Raw genomic sequence first — 20,689 nt, 5'->3', positions numbered from 1 at the left:
ATTCCCGTCTTTTGGCTGCCAGGGTCTTAAATAAAATGCTGCGTACTTCCTTGTATGTTATGCTGCTTGTCGTATTTTGTGCCTGCAGCTCTCTTTGTGTACCCGCTGAATGAGCACACCGTGGTCGTCGGTTTCGAAGCAGTGATCTGCAGACGTATTGTCACCGTCCAAATTAAAGACAAAGCCAAGATGGACGAATCTTACTATGATTACTGTAGCATGTCTAGCGGCAGACTGCCGGAAGGAAATGGTGAGAGTGTAAAAATTAAATAAATAAAAATCAAGTTATAACTAATTAGAGGTTTGTATATATCACTTTCTGGGGTTTTGGTTAACTCCCCCTGCAGTGTGAGGTGCTGCGTTCCCTGAGTATTCTACAGACAGCGGTTACATTGTAATGTCCGTATTCCTTTAGTGTAAAAGATATTGGGGGTTTTTGGTTAATTGCCCCCTCCAGTGTGAGCTGCTGTGTTCCCGGAGAATTCTACAGACAGCAGTTACATTGTAATGTCCGTATTCCTTTAGTGTAAAAGATATTGGGGTTTTTTGGTTAATTGTCCCCTCCAGTGTGAGCTATGGTATTCCCTGAGTATTCTACAGACAGCAGTTACATTGTAATGTCCGTATTCCTTTAGTGTAAAAGATATTGGGGGTTTTTGGTTAATTGTCCCCTCCAGTGTGAGCTGCTGTGTTCCCTGAGTATTCTACAGACAGCAGTTACATTGTAATGTCCGTATTCCTTTAGTGTAAAAGATATTGGGGGGTTTGGTTAATTGCCCCCTCCAGTGTGAGCTGCTGTGTTCCCTGAGTATTCTACAGACAGCAGTTACATTGTAATGTCCGTATTCCTTTAGTGTAAAAGATATTGTTTTTTTTTTTTGTTAATTGCCCCCCTCCTGTGTGAGCTGCTGTGTTCCCTGAGTATTCTACAGACAGCGGTTACATTGTAATGTCCGTATTCCTTTAGTGTAAAAGATATTGGGTTTTTTTGGTTAATTGCCCCCCTCCAGTGTGAGCTGCTGGGTTCCCTGAGTATTCTACAGACAGCAGTTACATTGTAATGTCCGTATCCCTTTAGTGTAAAAGATATTGGGGGGGTTTTGGTTAATTGCCCCCTCCAGTGTGAGCTGCTGTGTTCCCTGAGTATTCTACAGACAGCAGTTACATTGTAATGTCCGTATCCCTTTAGTGTAAATATATTGGTTTTTTTTGTTAATTGCCCCCCTCCTGTGTGAGCTGCTGTGTTCCATGTGTATTCTACAGACAGCAGTTACATTGTAATGTCCGTATCCCTTTAGTGTAAAAGATATTGGGGGGGGTTTGGTTAATTGCCCCCTCCAGTGTGAGCTGCTGTGTTCCCTGAGTATTCTACAGACAGCAGTTACATTGTAATGTCCGTATCCCTTTAGTGTAAATATATTGGGTTTTTTTGTTAATTGCCCCCCTCCTGTGTGAGCTGCTGTGTTCCATGAGTATTCTTCAGACAGCAGTTACATTGTAATGTCCGGATCCCTTTAGTGTAAATATATTGGGGGTTTGGTTAATTGCCCCCTCCAGCGTGATTGGCTGTGTTCCCTGAGTATTCTACAGACAGCAGTTAGTCAGTCTAGCTGTTTGGATCAGTGGCAGCAGCCGGATACGCACTGCTTGCAGTAGGCCTACCCTCACTTACTGATAATAGAAGGACCAGACGGGGAATATAAACCCCAATATCGTTTACACTAAATGGCTCTGTTTATAGAATATTACTACATCTGAAAAGGCTGAGGGTTATGGGATAATTTAGTTAATTTGCATGAAATGCTGACTCCATGCCCTTTCAGAATTATAAAAAACCCAGATACACATATATAAAAAAACACATATATAAAAAAGCGGAACCATTTTCTCAGATGTGCCAGATTTGCTCTAAACATGTAAAGCTCACGTTTACAGAGTCCTGCAGCTGTTAAAACAATATTATTTGTCACTGGAGTAAGATTTAAAAAGAATAAAATTGCCATAGATTTGGGTCTCTTTTGTCCTTTGCGTTCCATGAGCCGGATGCATTGATCAATCACTTGCTGTGTACAAAGCTCTGAGTTAATGACATGATATCGATGATCACCGTCACACAATAAGCGATCGCCATCGTTGCATCTTGAAAGCTGTTGGATGTGACCCATGGGTCAGCACATTGCTGCCTGTTCTGAGATTGAAATAGAAATAGACTGGGCGCGATTTACATCAAAAGTTCCGTCAGAACCTTAAAATAAAATGATTCTATATAGCTAAGATGTTTTATTCGTACTCAGCTCCTTCTATCTAAAGAAAAACCCCTCAGCGTAGGATTAAGATCCCACGGGGTCCTTGGCAGATTACCAGATTGGGGGCCCCTCTCCAGATTGTCAATGGGGCCAAGCGAGCCCCTGTCTAACCCCTGGACCCTAGGTGGCAGTCTATGGTTACCTTATGTTTAATCCTGCTCTGAATCGAATGGTTAAGTGGAGAAAGTGGTAAAGTGGTAAATATGTAATGGTGGGGTTTGGGAGCACAAGTTGTAGCTCACTTTTAGCTCCAGGAACCCAGAGGTCGTCTCTGTCTGGCACATGGGTTTGGGAAAGCGAGAGACTACATGACTTAAAGCACAGGTGGGGATCCTTCGCCCCTCAGATGTTGTGGACTACATCTCCCTTGAAGTTTTGCCAGCATTATGGCTGTACTACAGTGAGGATATGTAGTATGGAACATCTGGAGGGCCAAAGGTTCCCCTCCCCTTCTTAAAGGGACTCCAGACTCCAGAACCTTTTTTTTTTTTTAAAGTGCAGATTTCAAAAGAAATTTTAACTTTTACAAATTAAGTTTGTTACACCCCCTGACTGTCAATCAGACACTTGTCCTGTTACTTCCTGGTTTATTTAGCTCAGTGGAGACAAACTTAAGAGGAAGCAATTAACCAGAGCACCTGCCTTGCAAAGACTTGTCATTGAGCTGTGATTGGGGAGTCTGTGATTGGACAGCCACATGAAGTGTGAGTGATGTTAGAAGAGGAGGGCTTGTAAAGGCAGCAGGCTAGATACCTGCAGGTATTGTAAGCTGTTTTAGATATACTCCCAATGGGAAAATGCATAATTAAATGCATTCATATTTTTATTGGGATCTACTAAACAGTAATTTAACTTCTTCTATATTTGGGAAGTGGTGTGTCCCTGTATGAGAACACCATACTGAAACAGGTTCCCTTACGAGGTACTAGATAGTTCCAGCCGATAAAGAGATAAAGTATGTCATTCACAGTCTTTTAGATAATTAATAAATATAGACAATACAATGATTAAATAATAGGAAAATTGAGTAATTGACAAAGGCGTCCATATTGCTAGCCAGACTACAACTAAGGCAGCTTAAATTGGAGCTGGTTGTTTTCTTAATCCCAGAGGTACCATACACACGGACACATTGTGGGTACGGACTCTTATACTATATAATGGAAGGAGTGAGCCCAGAGGTACCATACACATGGACACAGTGAGGGTACGGACTCTTATACCATATAATGGAAGGAGTGAGCCCAGAGGTACCATACACATTGACACAGTGAGGGTACGGACTTTTATACTATATAATGGAAGGAGTGAGCCCAGAGGTACCATACACATGGACACAGTGAGGGTACGGACTCTTATACTATATAATGGAAGGAGTCAGCCCAGAGGTACCATACACATCGACACAGTGAGGGTACGGACTCTTATACTATATAATGAAAGGAGTGAGCCCAGAGGTACCATACACATCGACACAGTGAGGGTACGGACTCTTATACTATATAATGGAAGGAGTGAGCCCAGAGGTACCATACACATGGACACAGTGAGGGTACGGACTCTTATACTATATAATGGAAGGAGTGAGCCCAGAGGTACCATACACATGGACACAGTGAGGGTACGGACTCTTATACTATATAATGGAGTGAGTGAGCCCAGAGGTACCATACACACGGACACAGTGAGAGTACGGACTCTTACTATATAATGGAAGGAGTGAGCTCAGAGGTACCATACACATGGCTCACTATATAATGCAAGTGAGTGAGCCCGGAGCATCATGGGGTGATACACTACCCACACCTGAAAGAGCTGCCGAGGTAGGTAGGTAGGTGTGTGTGACGGTACAATCTGTTACTCCGTCAAGTATTCCCTTCTTCCCATAAAAGAAATTCACCCAATATTCCACGAGTAGAAATATCCCTGGAATCGCCGAATAATCCACACATGAGCCAAAGCTTAATGCTGGAACAAGACTGATTTACTGGCACACAGAATTCACAATTTATGCAACATAAAACTCCTCCTCTGGGCCAGGCTAGATAATTGAGTTCTTACAATACACATAGCTCAATTATCTGCTGGCCAGAACATTTACAGTTTTTAACAATTTCAGAAAATTACTTTTTATACAACATACAAACATAATTTCAACATCCCTGGGTAGCTGAGGATACTGGTGGTCATATATCCAAATTTCACGAATTTCCGTTCGGTAGTTTCCGCGTCGCATCGTGTGGAAGTTTGACCGGCTTGCCATGTGGAGGTATCCGATCTAGAGTTCCATAGAATCAGTAGCAAGAGCCGGTCTCCGTTCGCATCTAACTGTAGCGGTACTTACCTTATCCGGGGGCCGGCCGCGGTCCTCTCTTCAAGCCGCGCGCGGTCCTGCGGCTGCATGAGCCGCGCGCGGCTCATCCGACTCTCCTAACAGGAAGACGGGCAGTGACCGCGAGATGCGGTCACGTGTCCCGCCTGCAGCTAAGAGCACGCCGCGAGTCTCGGGCGCGCTCTTAAAGAGACAGTGGGAGCCTAAATTGCAAAAAGGCTCCCATTGGCTCCTGTCATGCCAATCACCCCATACACTTACCTGTTGGGGGTGTGGAAGTGACAGGAGCCAATCACATTAGTTTGAAGGCTACTTATACTCACCCTTTTCCCTTAGTTCCTTGCCCTATCGTGGTTTCTGCTACAGTTCCCTTTAGTGCTTGTTGTGTTCAGTTGTGTTTCTCCGTATTTGACCTTGGCTTTGTATTCTGACTTCGTTTTCGCTTTATCCTTGTCTGTACTGTTTGCCGGCTTGCTGATTCCTGTGTACCAGACCCCGGCTAGTTTTCGTTTACGCTGTCTCTTTGTGCCCTTGACCTCGGATCGTTCCTGACTCTGTCTTCTCCTATTACGTCGAGTCCGGCCACTCAAAGGTCCGGTAGACGTATCTCTCCTCTGTGCTGTCTTCTGTTTGGCTGGATCTTGCGTGTAGGGGTATATACTCGTTACATTACGATAGGGCCATGGACCCCGCAGATTTAGCTCAACAGATGGCGTCCCATGAGGCTAGATTTGTAGAGCAGGATCACCGTATGGATCAGATAGCTCAGGCTCTCCAGACGCTCTTAGCTAGAACCATTCCAGCAACCGCACCTAACCCTCCTACACCCCTGCTTCCTGAAGTATCGACTGTAACTAATGCTACGGCCCATTTAACGCCTCCTCCTAGGTATGGAGGGGATTCTAAGACATGCAGAGGGTTCATTAACCAAATAGAGTTTCATTTTGAGATGTATCCACGTTCATTTCCCACAGAGAGGTCTAAAGTTGGGTTCTTTATGCACCAACTTACCGACAAAGCACTTGAATGGGCAAACCCTATTTGGGAGGCTAATGGACCTACGGTGCATGACTTTCACAGTTTCCTTACAGCTTTTCGCAGAACTTTTGATACTATGAAAAGGTCTAAGAATGCCGCGAGAGCATTAATGAGGGTTAAACAGGGTTCTAGGTCTGTGGCTGATTACGCTATACAGTTTCGTACCCTTGCCTCACAGGTCGATTGGACCAACAATGGGTTAACTACTGCCTTCATGGAAGGCTTATCAGACTCTATATTGGATGAGGTAGCAGGTAAGGAGCTTCCTGTTGCCTTAGAGGACCTTATTGACTACCTCATCGATATAGATAATAGGATTCGTGACAGACTCTATACCAAGAACAGGAATAGACGTTTTGTTACACCTATTCACCCCAGAGTTAATACACCGGAGAGTGTAAAAGTATCTGAAGAGGAACCCATGCAATTAGGGGTTGCCAAACTCTCTGATAATGAAAAATTACATAGGAGAAGGGAGGGACTCTGCCTATATTGTGGTAGGAGAGACCATATGGTAAAGGAGTGTCCTTTGCTCCCGGAAAACTCTCGCACCTAAGACCTTATAGGGGACTGGCCTTGGGTGTGATTTCTAAGTCTCCTACATTGCCTCCTAACCGACTGCTTCTCCCTGTTTCTTTACATATGGGAGAGAGTTGTATAGTTGAAAATATATACGCCCTGGTTGACTCTGGGGCAGCTGAGAATTTTATAGACTCTGGTTTTGTAAAGAAAAACAATATTCCCATCAGGGAGAAGGAGATACCCTTGGCCGTTGAGGCCATAGATGGTAGACCATTGATATCTCCAGTTGTTACTCACGAGACTGCACCGCTACACATATACACAGGGGTTCTACACTATGAAACCATTTGGTTCCAGGTCATCACCTCTCCCTCTTCACAGTTGGTGTTAGGGTATCCATGGTTACGTGCCCACAATCCCAATTTTGACTGGGAGACAGGGCAGATAAAATCATGGAGTGAAGCCTGCCATGAGTCATGTACTATTGAAGTCATGCCTGTGAATTCTATTAATGTTCCTACCATTCCTCCTTTGTCTACGGCTATACCCTCTCAGTATTTATCTTTAAAGACTGTCTTTGATAAAAGAGAGGCTGACAAATTACCGCCTCACAGACCCTACGATTGTGCTATTGACTTGTTGCCTGGCACTATACCTCCCAAGGGCAGGGTGTCCCTCTATCGGTTCAAGAAAACCGTGTCATGGAGGAGTACATTAAAGAATCATTAGACAAGGGATTTATTAGGAGATCCTCTTCTCCCGCTGGAGCGGGGTTCTTCTTTGTATCAAAGAAAGAAGGTGATTTAAGACCTTGCATTGATTATAGAGGTCTTAATAAAATCACCATCAAAAATGCTTACCCTATACCATTAATAACAGAATTGTTTGACAGGCTCAAACATGCTACGGTATTCACCAAATTAGATCTTAGAGGAGCATACAATTTGATACGTATAAAAAAGGACCACGAATGGAAGACAGCCTTTAACACTAGGTCAGGTCATTATGAGTATACTGTCATGCCATTTGGGCTTTGCAATGCCCCAGCAGTATTCCAAGAATTTATTAATGATGTCTTAAGGGACTTTATTCACTCATTTGTTATTGTGTACTTGGATGACATTTTAATATATTCTACAGACCTACACACTCATCACAGACATGTTACGACAGTTCTGAAGACCCATCTTGCTAATGGTCTTTATTGCAAACTAGAAAAATGTCTATTCGACCAATCCGAGGTCCAGTTTTTAGGGTATTTGATTTCCGCTAAGGGTTTTCGGATGGATCCCCAGAAGCTCGCTGCGTTCATAGAATGGCCTCTGCCGCAAGGTCTGAAAGCCATCCAGCGTTTTCTGGGTTTCTCTAATTATTATAGACGTTTTATCAAAGGTTTTTCGTCTATCGTAGCACCTATTACTCGTATGACTAAAAAGGATGGCAATACACGTGCCTGGTCTACCGAGGCACTTCAGGCTTTTGACTTTCTTAAGACTACGTTCGCCTCTGCACCTATTTTACAGCATCCTGTCCCCTCATTGCCATATATACTTGAGGTTGATGCTTCCGATATAGGGGTAGGTGCTGTCTTATCCCAAAGAGAGTCTCCTGAAAAGCCATTGCATCCTTGTGGCTTCTTTTCTAAACAAATGTCCAAAGCAGAGAAGAATTATGATGTGGGTAATCGCGAACTCCTTGCTATCATTTTAGCACTCAAAGAATGGAGACATTTGTTAGAGGGCACTAAGGATCCTATCCTCATATTTACGGATCATAAGAACCTATCCTACCTTAGCGAAGCTAAAAGATTGTCTTCAAGGCAGGCTAGGTGGTCACTGTTCTTGTCTCATTTTAATTATATAATCACCTATAGGGCAGGTGATCGGAACACTAATGCGGACGCTCTGTCCAGACAATTCAAGACTATTGACAAACAGGAGATTGATGTCACTCCTGTCATTCCCCCAGACAGGATAATAGCAACTACTATATTGTCTATTTCCTCGTCCCTCTTGCAGGCCATACAAGCGAAACAAAGCATGGCACCTAGTGAGAGGCCTAATGATAAATTGTTCGTTGACGTTCCCGAGAGACGGGATATTCTGTCACTGTATCACGATACTAAGACTGCTGGACATCCTGGTATTTCCAAAACAGTGTCAGCCGTTTCTCGGTATTTCTGGTGGGATACCTTACGTAAGGATGTTACTGACTATATAAGTGCTTGTACTACTTGTGCATGTATGAAATCCTCTCGTAGAGTTCCTTGTGGGCTGTTGCATCCGTTACCCGTTCCCGAGAGACCTTGGTCTAATCTATCAATGGATTTTATTGTTGAATTACCCCCTTCGAATGGTAACACAGTCATCCTAATGATAGTCGATCGGTTTTCCAAAATGGCTCACTTTGTGTCTCTTCGCAAGTTGCCCACTTCCAAGGAACTGGCTCTTATCTTCGCTAGAGAAGTGTTTAGATTACATGGTATTCCCTTATCTATTGTATCCGATAGGGGTAGCCAATTTATTTCCAGGTTCTGGAAAGCCTTTTGTTCGGAGATGGGTATTTCTCTCTCATTTTCTTCCGTTTCCCATCCCCAGTCTAATGGAGCTGCTGAACGTGCCAACCAGTCTCTTGAGCAGTACCTCCGTTGTTTTGTGTCTCACCATCAGGACAATTGGTCTGACCTGCTTCCTTGGGCTGAATTTGCTCGGAATAACGCCACTCATGATTCTTCCGGCAAAAGCCCTTTTTACGTTGTCTATGGCCAGCATCCCGTGGTTCTTCCGGCTGCATTCTCCTCACAGGGCATGCCAGTTCTGGATGAGCATTTGGCCGGTTTGCGTAATACTTGGGAGCAGGTTCAGCGTTCTTTGGTGGACTCTGCTGCCCGCCAGAAGGCTCAGGCTGACAAGCATCGCAGAGCGGCTCCTTCTTATGTTGTGGGGGACAGGGTTTTGCTTTCCACACGGAATATTCGCCTCCGGGTGCCTTCTATGAAATTGGCTCCCCGCTTCATTGGTCCTTATCGCATTATACATAAGGTTAATCCCGTTTCTTATGCCTTGGGTCTGCCTAAGAATCTGCGTATACCTAATGTATTTCACACCTCGTTGTTGAAGCCTTACGTACGCAACCGCTATACCCGGCATACTCCCCCTCCCCCTCCTGTCTCTGTGGAGGGTCATGAGGAGTTCGAAGTGTCTGCTGTTATTGACTCTCGTTTCCTTAGGGGTCGGCTTCAGTACTTGGTACATTGGAAGGGTTATGGGCCTGAGGAGCGCAGTTGGATTTCTGCGGATGCTGTTCATGCTCCCCGCCTTGTACGTTCTTTCCATTCGCGTTTTCCTGCCAGGCCTGGTCCTGCCCGCCCGGAGGGCGTGTCCTCAGGGGGGGGTACTGTAGCGGTACTTACCTTATCTGGGGGCCGGCCGCGGTCCTCTCTTCAAGCCGCGCGCGGTCCTGCGGCTGCACGAGCCGCGCGCGGCTCATCCGACTCTCCTAACAGGAAGACGGGCAGTGACCGCGAGATGCGGTCACGAGTCCCGCCTGCAGCTAAGAGCGCGCCGCGAGTCTCGGGCGCGCTCTTAAAGAGACAGTGGGAGCCTAAACTGCAAAAAGGCTCCCATTGGCCCCTGTCATGCCAATCACCCCATACACTTACCTGTTGGGGGTGTGGAAGTGACAGGAGCCAATCACATTAGTTTGAAGGCTACTTATACTCACCCTTTTCCCTTAGTTCCTTGCCCTATCGTGGTTTCTGCTACAGTTCCCTTTAGTGCTTGTTGTGTTCAGTTGTGTTTCTCCGTATTTGACCTTGGCTTTGTATTCTGACTTCGTTTTCGCTTTATCCTTGTCTGTACTGTTTGCCGGCTTGCTGATTCCTGTGTACCAGACCCCGGCTAGTTTTCGTTTACGCTGTCTCTTTGTGCCCTTGACCTCGGATCGTTCCTGACTCTGTCTTCTCCTATTACGTCGAGTCCGGCCACTCTAAGGTCCGGTAGACGTATCTCTCCTCTGTGCTGTCTTCTGTTTGGCTGGATCTTGCGTGTAGGGGTATATACTCGTTACACTAACTCCACGAAAACCACAGTTCGTATGGTGCAGCTGGTTACATATGAATGTTCCCCTCATTCGGTAGATTCTATCTACCGAACGCCAGTTTGATTCGTAGAGGGGAACGTATTCTTCCAGGACTTCCGTGGGGACCGGGCGTTCGCATGGTTGCCGTGCCGAAATTAGTTCCAGGCAATCCCTGCATAAGTCCCGCTGACCGCGTTCGTGAGTTCTAAGATGGCCGCCATCCTTTGTTCTCGCCACGTGTTCGTATGCCGAATGGCGGCCACCTAGTATCAGTTAAGTTGCGGTTTCTCTGTGTCTAATGTTGATTGCTACCCAGGGTGTGTGGTCTCTGTTTGATAAACAAATACATTTCTTTATACATTTTGAGCCCAACGGATACAGGCATTAAAACAGCAGGGAGAGGGTTTAACTGAGGGCCCACAGGCAAGTACATGGAAAATCCTTCACAGTGTGTTCAGTACTTACCTCTGCTGCTGTTACCAATGGAGTGACAGTTCTTTTTTAAGAGTCGATACTGGAAGTTCACGTTACACAAGTTTATTATGAACAGCAGTTTTTCCCGTAAAGCGCTTTATTAGTGTAAGTGAAACCCAACATAATTCTGTTTATTCATCAATTTAAAGGAAATATTATTAAAACGATGCCTCTCGCAGGTCCCATTGACAAGAAACATGTCAGCAGCTTTTGTCATTGTTATGTTCTGCTGCATTTGCTAATATATAACAAGGGATTCCTGCTGTGTGTTTTATAATGAATAATATATGGAAAGATTAATTCAGTTTATCTCTGGAACGTGCCCCCCGGGATACAGATCATCTGTTAATGGGCATTTCTGGACAAAGTGGTAAAAGTGGAGAAATCAACAGGCCTTTGGTTTCCATGGCGATAGAACATTTCCCCATAGTTACTATTGCTAAATACATTGTTACAGGGGTAGAACATGAATAGTGAAGGGACTGTCTGAATGGCTGCTTTTATTCTCCTATATACAGGACGGATCCTCCTAGATGAAGATTTGGAAAGAATTATCTTCGTGGCCAATCTCGGAGCCGTCCCATCTCAGGAAAGTGTGTCTGTGCTAATCAGTACATCGTCTGAGCTTCCCACCCTGTCCAGTGGGGCAGTACGGGTGCTCTTGCCCCCTGTGTGCATTCCCAGAGTGTCCCCCTGCTCTGCAGAATACAGCCTGTCCTCGGTCACGCCTCTGAGATTGTAAGCTCCAACTATACAAATTATACACTGCACCCAGCCTTATACACCAGATGAACAAACAGAAATATAAAATCCACATTTAAAGCCTTCCTACGTCCATACAAAAACACCCTGATTCATTTCTGTGAAGGAAGATTTAATTATTAAACCTCCATTTAGTAGAGAATCAGTAGTTTCATTTAGTAACCTGATTCGTCACCTTATATTTTTACACGTGAAACTCATCTGCCGTTACACTAGCGAGTCTCGCAATCTGACGGTTTGATATTTACATATATCCATGTGATTCCCAATGAAAGTTGAGGTTATTTAAAATTATGTAAAAATAACACACAATAACCATCATATAGGACATCAGTTACGCTCCTATAAATAAAACATGTTTGGGTCATATTGCATGAATATAAAAATTTTAAGGCATTTAGTATTTTCAAATAAAATTAGCAAAAACGGGAAAAGTTAACTGAAAAAAATATTATCATACTTTTATAGAGAATATTATTTGTCTGTAAGTTAAGTAACATAAAGACAAATCTCAATTTATAGACATGTTATGGCGCATGCACAGCTTACTAAGAATCTAATGAATGAGCCTCATTTATATATAACGTGCAGTGATTCTCAGCTGATAGGTACGTGGCAGAGACACTTACTGATGTGTGGGAACAATTTTCAAATATTATGATTGTATTTGTATCGCACTGTACGATAGAACATGATACACAGTGTGTGTACGTACGGATGTGCGGATATAACTGGCATTTATAACGTGTTCCATCCCCAGGAGAGAGACGGGGCTGTCAGGGAGCAGTAAAAAACTCTGTCTGGCCACTCTTCTAGAAACCGAAGCTGTGAACTCAGTTGAGTATGAACTGACCTTCCACCTGGAAATCCGAGCTCCTTATCTCTTGGCAGGTAAGTGAACAAAGAGGGGTTTATTTACTAAAATCCACATTGTAGTAAATTGATATCCAAACAACAAAAATCAGGCTAAAAGCAGGGACTATGGCATAGCGGGAGCATTTCTACTCTACAGGGTACAAAGTTTAGTGAATCCAGTGAAACGAAGTGGAGAACAAGAGACAATATATATATACAAGACAAATTAGACTGAACAGGATAGACAGACTGAACTGCACTGACAGGCAGACAGACTGCAATACATGGACAAAGAGACTTAAACACAGGCAGAAGTTAATACAGGGACAAAAAGACAAAAAACACAGAGACAGACTGAAACACAGAGACAGAATGAAACAGAGAGACAGAATGAAACAAAGACAAACTGAAACACAGTCAGATTGAAACACAGACAGTCTGAAACACAAACAAACTCAAACACAGAGAGAGACTGTAACACAGAGAAAGACTGTAACACAGAGACAGACTGAAACACAGACAGACTCAAACACAGAGCCAGACTTAAAACACAGAGAATAAAACATGGACAGACTGAAACGCAACAGACTGAAACACAGAGATAGATTGAATCACAGACAGACTGAAACACAATCGACAGACTGAAATACAGACAGACTGAATTACATGGTCAGACAGACTGACATATGGGACCAAATATATTTCCAGTAGGGACACATCTTATGAGGTGCTTAATCCAAATAAGATACTGGTGCGTCAGGCTCAAGGCATGGTAACCCACCTTAATACTTCCAAATTCAGAGTGAGGCCAGGCACACTGATTCTATCATAGAATTAGAAAGGCCGTCCATATCGGCCAAAATGTTGTCATGTTGTGTTTATTACAATAAAAAGTTTGCAGTACGATGGAATCTGTGGGCCTGGACTGAAATATGGGGACAGACAGACTAAAATATGAAAAAAGTCATTATCATAAAATAAACATAGAGAGAGACAGACTGAACTACAAAAACAGACAGGTGCTTAATGTGTTTAATGTATTAAACATAAAGAGATAATAGTTTAATGTGTTAGACAGTCAGAGTGGTTTAATGTGTTAGACAGACATAGTGGTTTAATGTGTTAGACAGACATGGTGGTTTAATGTGTTAGACAGACATAGTGGTTTAATGTGTTAGACAGTTAGGTTTAATGTGTTAGACAGACATAGTGGTTTAATGTGTTAGACAGTCAGGGTGGTTTAATGTGTTAGACAGACATAGTGGTTTAATGTGTTAGACAGTCATGGTGGTTTAATGTGTGAGACAGTCAGGTTTAATGTGTGAGACAGTCATGGTGGTTTAATGTGTGAGACAGTCAGGTTTAATGTGTGAATCAGTCATGGTGGTTTAATGTGTTAGACAGTCAGGTTTAATGTGTGAGACAGTCATGGTGGTACCATAATCTCTCTTTGAATTCTAGGAGTTGAAAGTCCGACACATGAGATTCGAGCAGACGCTGACCCTTCGGCCCCATCTGCCAAGAGTATCGTCATCACATTAGCCAACAAACACACGTATGACCGGCCAGTGGAAATCCTCATCCATCCCAGCGGTACAGAGTATCTCTGATACATTGTATACATGGGGATGGTCACAATGGGTTTGGGGGGTCACTGTGATTGATACATTGTATACATGGGGATGGTCACAATGGGTTTGGGGGGTCACTGTGATTGATACATTGTATACATGGGGATGGTCACAATGGGTTTAGGGTCACTGATTGATACATTGTATACATGGGGATGGTAACAATGGGTTTGGGGGGTCACTGTGATTGATACATTGTATACATGGGGATGGTCACAATGGGTTTAGGGTCACTGATTGATACATTGTATACATGGGGATGGTCACAATGGGTTTAGGGGGTCACTGTGATTGATACATTGTATACATGGGGATAATACAGTTAGAATGGGTTTAGGGTCACTGTGATTGACACATTGTATACATGATTTAAAACAGTTAGAATGGGTTTGGGGGTCACTGTGATTGATACATTGTAAGCATGGGATAATACAGTTAGAATGGGGTTGGGGGGTCACTGGGATTGACACATTGTATACATGGGGATAATACAGTTAGAATGGGTTTAGGGGTCACTGGGATTGACACATTGTATACATGGGAATAATACAGTTAGAATGGGTTGGGGGGGGTCACTGGGATTGACACATTGTATACATGGGGATAATACAGTTAGAATGGGTTTGGGGGGGTCACTGTGATTGACATATTGTATACATGGGGATAATACAGTTAGAATGGGTTTAGGGGTCACTGGGATTGACACATTGTATACATGGGAATAATACAGTTAGATTGGGTTTAGAATGTGACGGCAGATAAGAACCATTCGGCCCATTTAGTCTGCCCAGTTTTCTAAATACTTTCATTAGTCCCTGGCCTTATCTTATAGTTAGGATAGCCTTATGCCTATCCCACGCATGCTTAAACTCCTTTACTGTGTTAACCTCTACCACTTCAGCTGGAAGGCTATTTGGGGGGGGGGGGGGGGGGGGTCACTGTGATTGACACATTGTATACATGGGGATAATACAGTTAGAATAGGTTTGGGGGGGTCAATGTGATTGACACATTGTATACATGGGGATAATACAGTTAGAATAGGTTTGGGGGGTTCACTGTGATTGATACATTGTATACATGGGGTTAATACAGTTAGAATGGGTTTAGGGGTCACTGGGATTGACACATTGTATACATGGGAATAATACAGTTAGAATGGGTTTGGGGGGTCACTGTGATTGACACATTGTATACATGGGGATAATACAGTTAGAATGGGTTTGGGGGGTCACTGTTGTTGACACATTGTATACATGGGGATACTACAGTTAGAATGGGTTTAGGGGTCACTGGGATTGACACATTGTATACATGGTTTAATACAGTTAGAATGGGTTTGGGGGGTCACTGTGATTGACACATTGTATACATGGGGATAATACAGTTAGAATGGGTTTAGGGTGCACTGTGATTGATACATTGTATACATGGGGATAATACAGTTAGAATGGGTTTGGGGGGGTCACTGTGATTGACACATTGTATACATGGTTTAATACAGTTAGAATGGGTTTGGGGGGTCACTGTGATTGACACATTGTATACATGGTTTAATACAGTTAGAATGGGTTTGGAGGGTCACTGTGATTGACACATTGTATACATGGGGATAATACAGTTAGAATGGGTTTAGGGTGCACTGTGATTGATACATTGTATACATGGGGATAATACAGTTAGAATGGGTTTGGGGGCACTGTGATTGACACATTGTATACATGGGGATAATACAGTTAGAATGGGTTTTGGGGGGCACTGTGATTGATATATTGTATACATGGGGATAATACAGTTAGAATGGGTTTGGGGGGGTCACTGTGATTGATACATTGTATACATGGGGATAATACAGTTAGAATGGGTTTGGGGGGTCACTGTGATTGACACATTGTATACATGGGGATAATACAGTTAGAATGGGTTTGGGGGGGCACTGTGATTGATATATTGTATACATGGGGATAATACAGTTAGAATGGGTTTGGGGGGGTCACTGTGATTGATACATTGTATACATGGGGATAATACAGTTAGAATGGATTTGGGGTGTCACTGTGATTGACACATTGTATACATGGGGATAATACAGTTAGAATGGGTTTGGGGGGTCACTGGGATTGACACATTGTATACATGGGGATAATACAGTTAGAATGGGTTTAGGGGTCACTGATTGACACATTGTATACATGGGGTTAATACAGCTATAATGGGTTTGGGGGGTCACTGGGATTGACACATTGTATACATGGGGATAATACAGTTAGAATGGGTTTGGGGTGCACTGTGATTGACACATTGTATACATGGGGATAATACAGTTAGAATGGGTTTGGGGGGGTCACTGTGATTGATACATTGTATACATGGGGATAATACAGTTAGAATGGGTTTGGGGGGTCACTGGGATTGACACATTGTATACATGGGGATAATACAGTTAGAATAGGTTTGGGGTCACTGTGATTGATACATTGTATACATGGGGATAATACAGTTAGAATGGGTTTGGGGGGTCACTGTGATTGACACATTGTATACATGGGGATAATACAGTTAGAATGGGTTTGGGGGGTCACTGGGATTGACACATTGTATACATGGGGATAATACAGTTAGAATGGGTTTAAGGGTCACTGGGATTGACACATTGTATACATGGGGATAATACAGTTAGAATAGGTTTGGGGTCACTGTGATTGATACATTGTATACATGGGGATAATACAGTTAGAATGGGTTTAGGGGTCACTGATTGACACATTGTATACATGGGGTTAATACAGCTAGAATGGGTTTGGGGGGTCACTGGGATTGACACATTGTATACATGGGGATAATACAGTTAGAATGGGTTTGGGGTGCACTGTGGTTGACACATTGTATACATGGGGATAATACAGTTAGAATGGGTTTGGGGGGGTCACTGTGATTGATACATTGTATACATGGGGATAATACAGTTAGAATGGGTTTGGGGGGTCACTGGGATTGACACATTGTATACATGGTTTAATACAGTTAGAATGGGTTTGGAGGGTCACTGTGATTGATACATTGTATACATGGGGATAATACAGTTAGAATAGGTTTGGGGTCACTGTGATTGACACATTGTATACATGGGGATAATACAGTTAGAATGGGTTTGGGGTCACTGTGATTGATACATTGTATACATGGGGATAATACAGTTAGAATGGGTTTGGGGGGTCACTGTGATTGACACATTGTATACATGGGGATAATACAGTTAGAATGGGTTTGGGGTGCACTGGGATTGACACATTGTATACATGGGGATAATACAGTTAGAATAGGTTTGAGGGGTCACTGGGATTGACACATTGTATACATGGGGATAATACAGTTAGAATGGGTTTGGGGGGTCACTGTGATTGACACATTGTATACATGGGGATAATACAGTTAGAATGGGTTTGGGGTCACTGTGATTGACACATTGTATACATGGGGATAATACAGTTAGAATGGGTTTGGGGTCACTGTGATTGACACATTGTATACATGGGGATAATACAGTTAGAATGGGTTTGGGGGTCACTGTGATTGACACATTGTATACATGGGGATAATACAGTTAGAATGGGTTTGGGGTCACTGTGATTGATACATTGTATACATGGGGATAATACAGTTAGAATGGGTTTGGGGGGTCACTGTGATTGACACATTGTATACATGGGGATAATACAGTTAGAATGGGTTTGGGGTGCACTGGGATTGACACATTGTATACATGGGGATAATACAGTTAGAATAGGTTTGAGGGGTCACTGGGATTGACACATTGTATACATGGGGATAATACAGTTAGAATGGGTTTGGGGGGTCACTGTGATTGACACATTGTATACATGGGGATAATACAGTTAGAATGGGTTTGGGGTCACTGTGATTGACACATTGTATACATGGGGATAATACAGTTAGAATGGGTTTGGGGGGTCACTGTGATTGATACATTGTATACATGGGGATAATACAGTTAGAATGGGTTTGGGGTCACTGTGATTGACACATTGTATACATGGGGATAATACAGTTATAATGGGTTTGGGGTCACTGTGATTGACACATTGTATACATGGGGATAATACAGTTAGAATGGGTTTGGGGGTCACTGTGATTGACACATTGTATACATGGGGATAATACAGTTAGAATGGGTTTGGGGGTCACTGTGATTGATACATTGTATACATGGGGATAATACAGTTAGAATGGGTTTGGGGTCACTGTGATTGACACATTGTATACATGGGGATAATACAGTTAGAATGGGTTTGGGGGTCACTGTGATTGACACATTGTATACATGGGGATAATACAGTTAGAATGGGTTTGGGGTCACTGTGATTGACACATTGTATACATGGGGATAATACAGTTAGAATAGGTTTGGGGTCACTGTGATTGATACATTGTATACATGGGGATAATACAGTTAGAATGGGTTTGGGGGTCACTGTGATTGACACATTGTATACATGGGGATAATACAGTTAGAATAGGTTTGGGGTCACTGTGATTGATATATTGTATACATGGGGATAATACAGTTAGAATGGGTTTGGGGTCACTGTGATTGACACATTGTATACATGGGGATAATACAGTTAGAATGGGTTTGGGGTCACTGTGATTGACACATTGTATACATGGGGATAATACAGTTAGAATGGGTTTGGGGTCACTGTGATTGACACATTGTATACATGGGGATAATACAGTTAGAATAGGTTTGGGGTCACTGTGATTGATACATTGTATACATGGGGATAATACAGTTAGAATGGGTTTGGGGGTCACTGTGATTGACACATTGTATACATGGGGATAATACAGTTAGAATAGGTTTGGGGTCACTGTGATTGATATATTGTATACATGGGGATAATACAGTTAGAATGGGTTTGGGGGGTCACTGGGATTGACACATTGTATACATGGGGATAATACAGTTAGAATGGGTTTGGGGTCACTGTGATTGATACATTGTATACATGGGGATAATACAGTTAGAATGGGTTTGGGGGTCACTGGGATTGACACATTGTATACATGGGGATAATACAGTTAGAATAGGTTTGGGGTGCGCTGTGATTGACACATTGTATACATGGGGATAATACAGTTAGAATGGGTTTGGGGTCACTGGGATTGACACATTGTATACATGGGGATAATACAGTTAGAATGGGTTTGGGGTGCGCTGTGATTGACACATTGTATACATGGGGATAATACAGTTAGAATGGGTTTGGGGGTCACTGGGATTGACACATTGTATACATGGGGATAATACAGTTAGAATAGGTTTGGGGGTCACTGTGATTGATACATTGTATACATGGGGATAATACAGTTAGAATGGGTTTGGGGGGTCACTGTGATTGATATATTGTATACATGGGGATAATACAGTTAGAATAGGTTTGGGGGGTCACTGTGATTGACACATTGTATACATGGGGATAATACAGTTAGAATAGGTTTGGGGGGTCACTGTGATTGATATATTGTATACATGGGGATAATACAGTTAGAAAAGGTTTGGGGGGTCACTGTGATTGATATATTGTATACATGGGGATAATACAGTTAGAATAGGTTTGGGGGGTCACTGTGATTGACACATTGTATACATGGGGATAATACAGTTAGAATGGGTTTGGGGGGGTCACTGTGATTGACACATTGTATACATGGGGATAATACAGTTAGAATGGGTTTGGGGTGCGCTGTGATTGACACATTGTATACATGGGGATAATACAGTTAGAATGGGTTTGGGGGGTCACTGGGATTGACACATTGTATACATGGGGATAATACAGTTAGAATGGGTTTGGGGTCACTGTGATTGATACATTGTATACATGGGGATAATACAGTTAGAATGGGTTTGGGGGTCACTGGGATTGACACATTGTATACATGGGGATAATACAGTTAGAATAGGTTTGGGGTGCGCTGTGATTGACACATTGTATACATGGGGATAATACAGTTAGAATGGGTTTGGGGTCACTGGGATTGACACATTGTATACATGGGGATAATACAGTTAGAATGGGTTTGGGGTGCGCTGTGATTGACACATTGTATACATGGGGATAATACAGTTAGAATGGGTTTGGGGGTCACTGGGATTGACACATTGTATACATGGGGATAATACAGTTAGAATAGGTTTGGGGGTCACTGTGATTGATACATTGTATACATGGGGATAATACAGTTAGAATGGGTTTGGGGGGTCACTGTGATTGATATATTGTATACATGGGGATAATACAGTTAGAATAGGTTTGGGGGGTCACTGTGATTGACACATTGTATACATGGGGATAATACAGTTAGAATAGGTTTTGGGGGTCACTGTGATTGATATATTGTATACATGGGGATAATACAGTTAGAATAGGTTTGGGGGGTCACTGTGATTGACACATTGTATACATGGGGATAATACAGTTAGAATGGGTTTGGGGGGGTCACTGTGATTGACACATTGTATACATGGGGATAATACAGTTAGAATGGGTTTGGGGGGTCACTGTGATTGACACATTGTATACATGGGGATAATACAGTTAGAATAGGTTTGGGGGGTCACTGTGATTGATATATTGTATACATGGGGATAATACAGTTAGTAG

The 20,689-nt window shown here is 42.9% G+C and overlaps 1 protein-coding gene across 1 annotated transcript in view; it reads left to right on the top strand.

Annotated features, from left to right (window-relative positions):
• VWA5B1 (von Willebrand factor A domain containing 5B1) overlaps positions 1-20,689 on the top strand; it is a 152,263-nt gene that overhangs the window by 69,826 nt on the left and 61,748 nt on the right. Inside the window, exons 3-6 of the mRNA XM_063437221.1 lie at positions 89-250; positions 11,271-11,490; positions 12,275-12,405; positions 13,831-13,962. Coding sequence (XP_063293291.1) covers positions 89-250; positions 11,271-11,490; positions 12,275-12,405; positions 13,831-13,962 — 645 coding nt within the window. The remainder of the gene's footprint in view (positions 1-88; positions 251-11,270; positions 11,491-12,274; positions 12,406-13,830; positions 13,963-20,689) is intronic.

This window comes from Pelobates fuscus, chromosome 11 (genome assembly GCF_036172605.1).
Source record: "Pelobates fuscus isolate aPelFus1 chromosome 11, aPelFus1.pri, whole genome shotgun sequence".
NCBI lineage: Eukaryota > Metazoa > Chordata > Amphibia > Anura > Pelobatidae > Pelobates > Pelobates fuscus.
The sequence above is the reverse complement of the archived record's forward strand: the minus strand, read 5'-3'. Positions and strand labels throughout refer to the sequence as shown.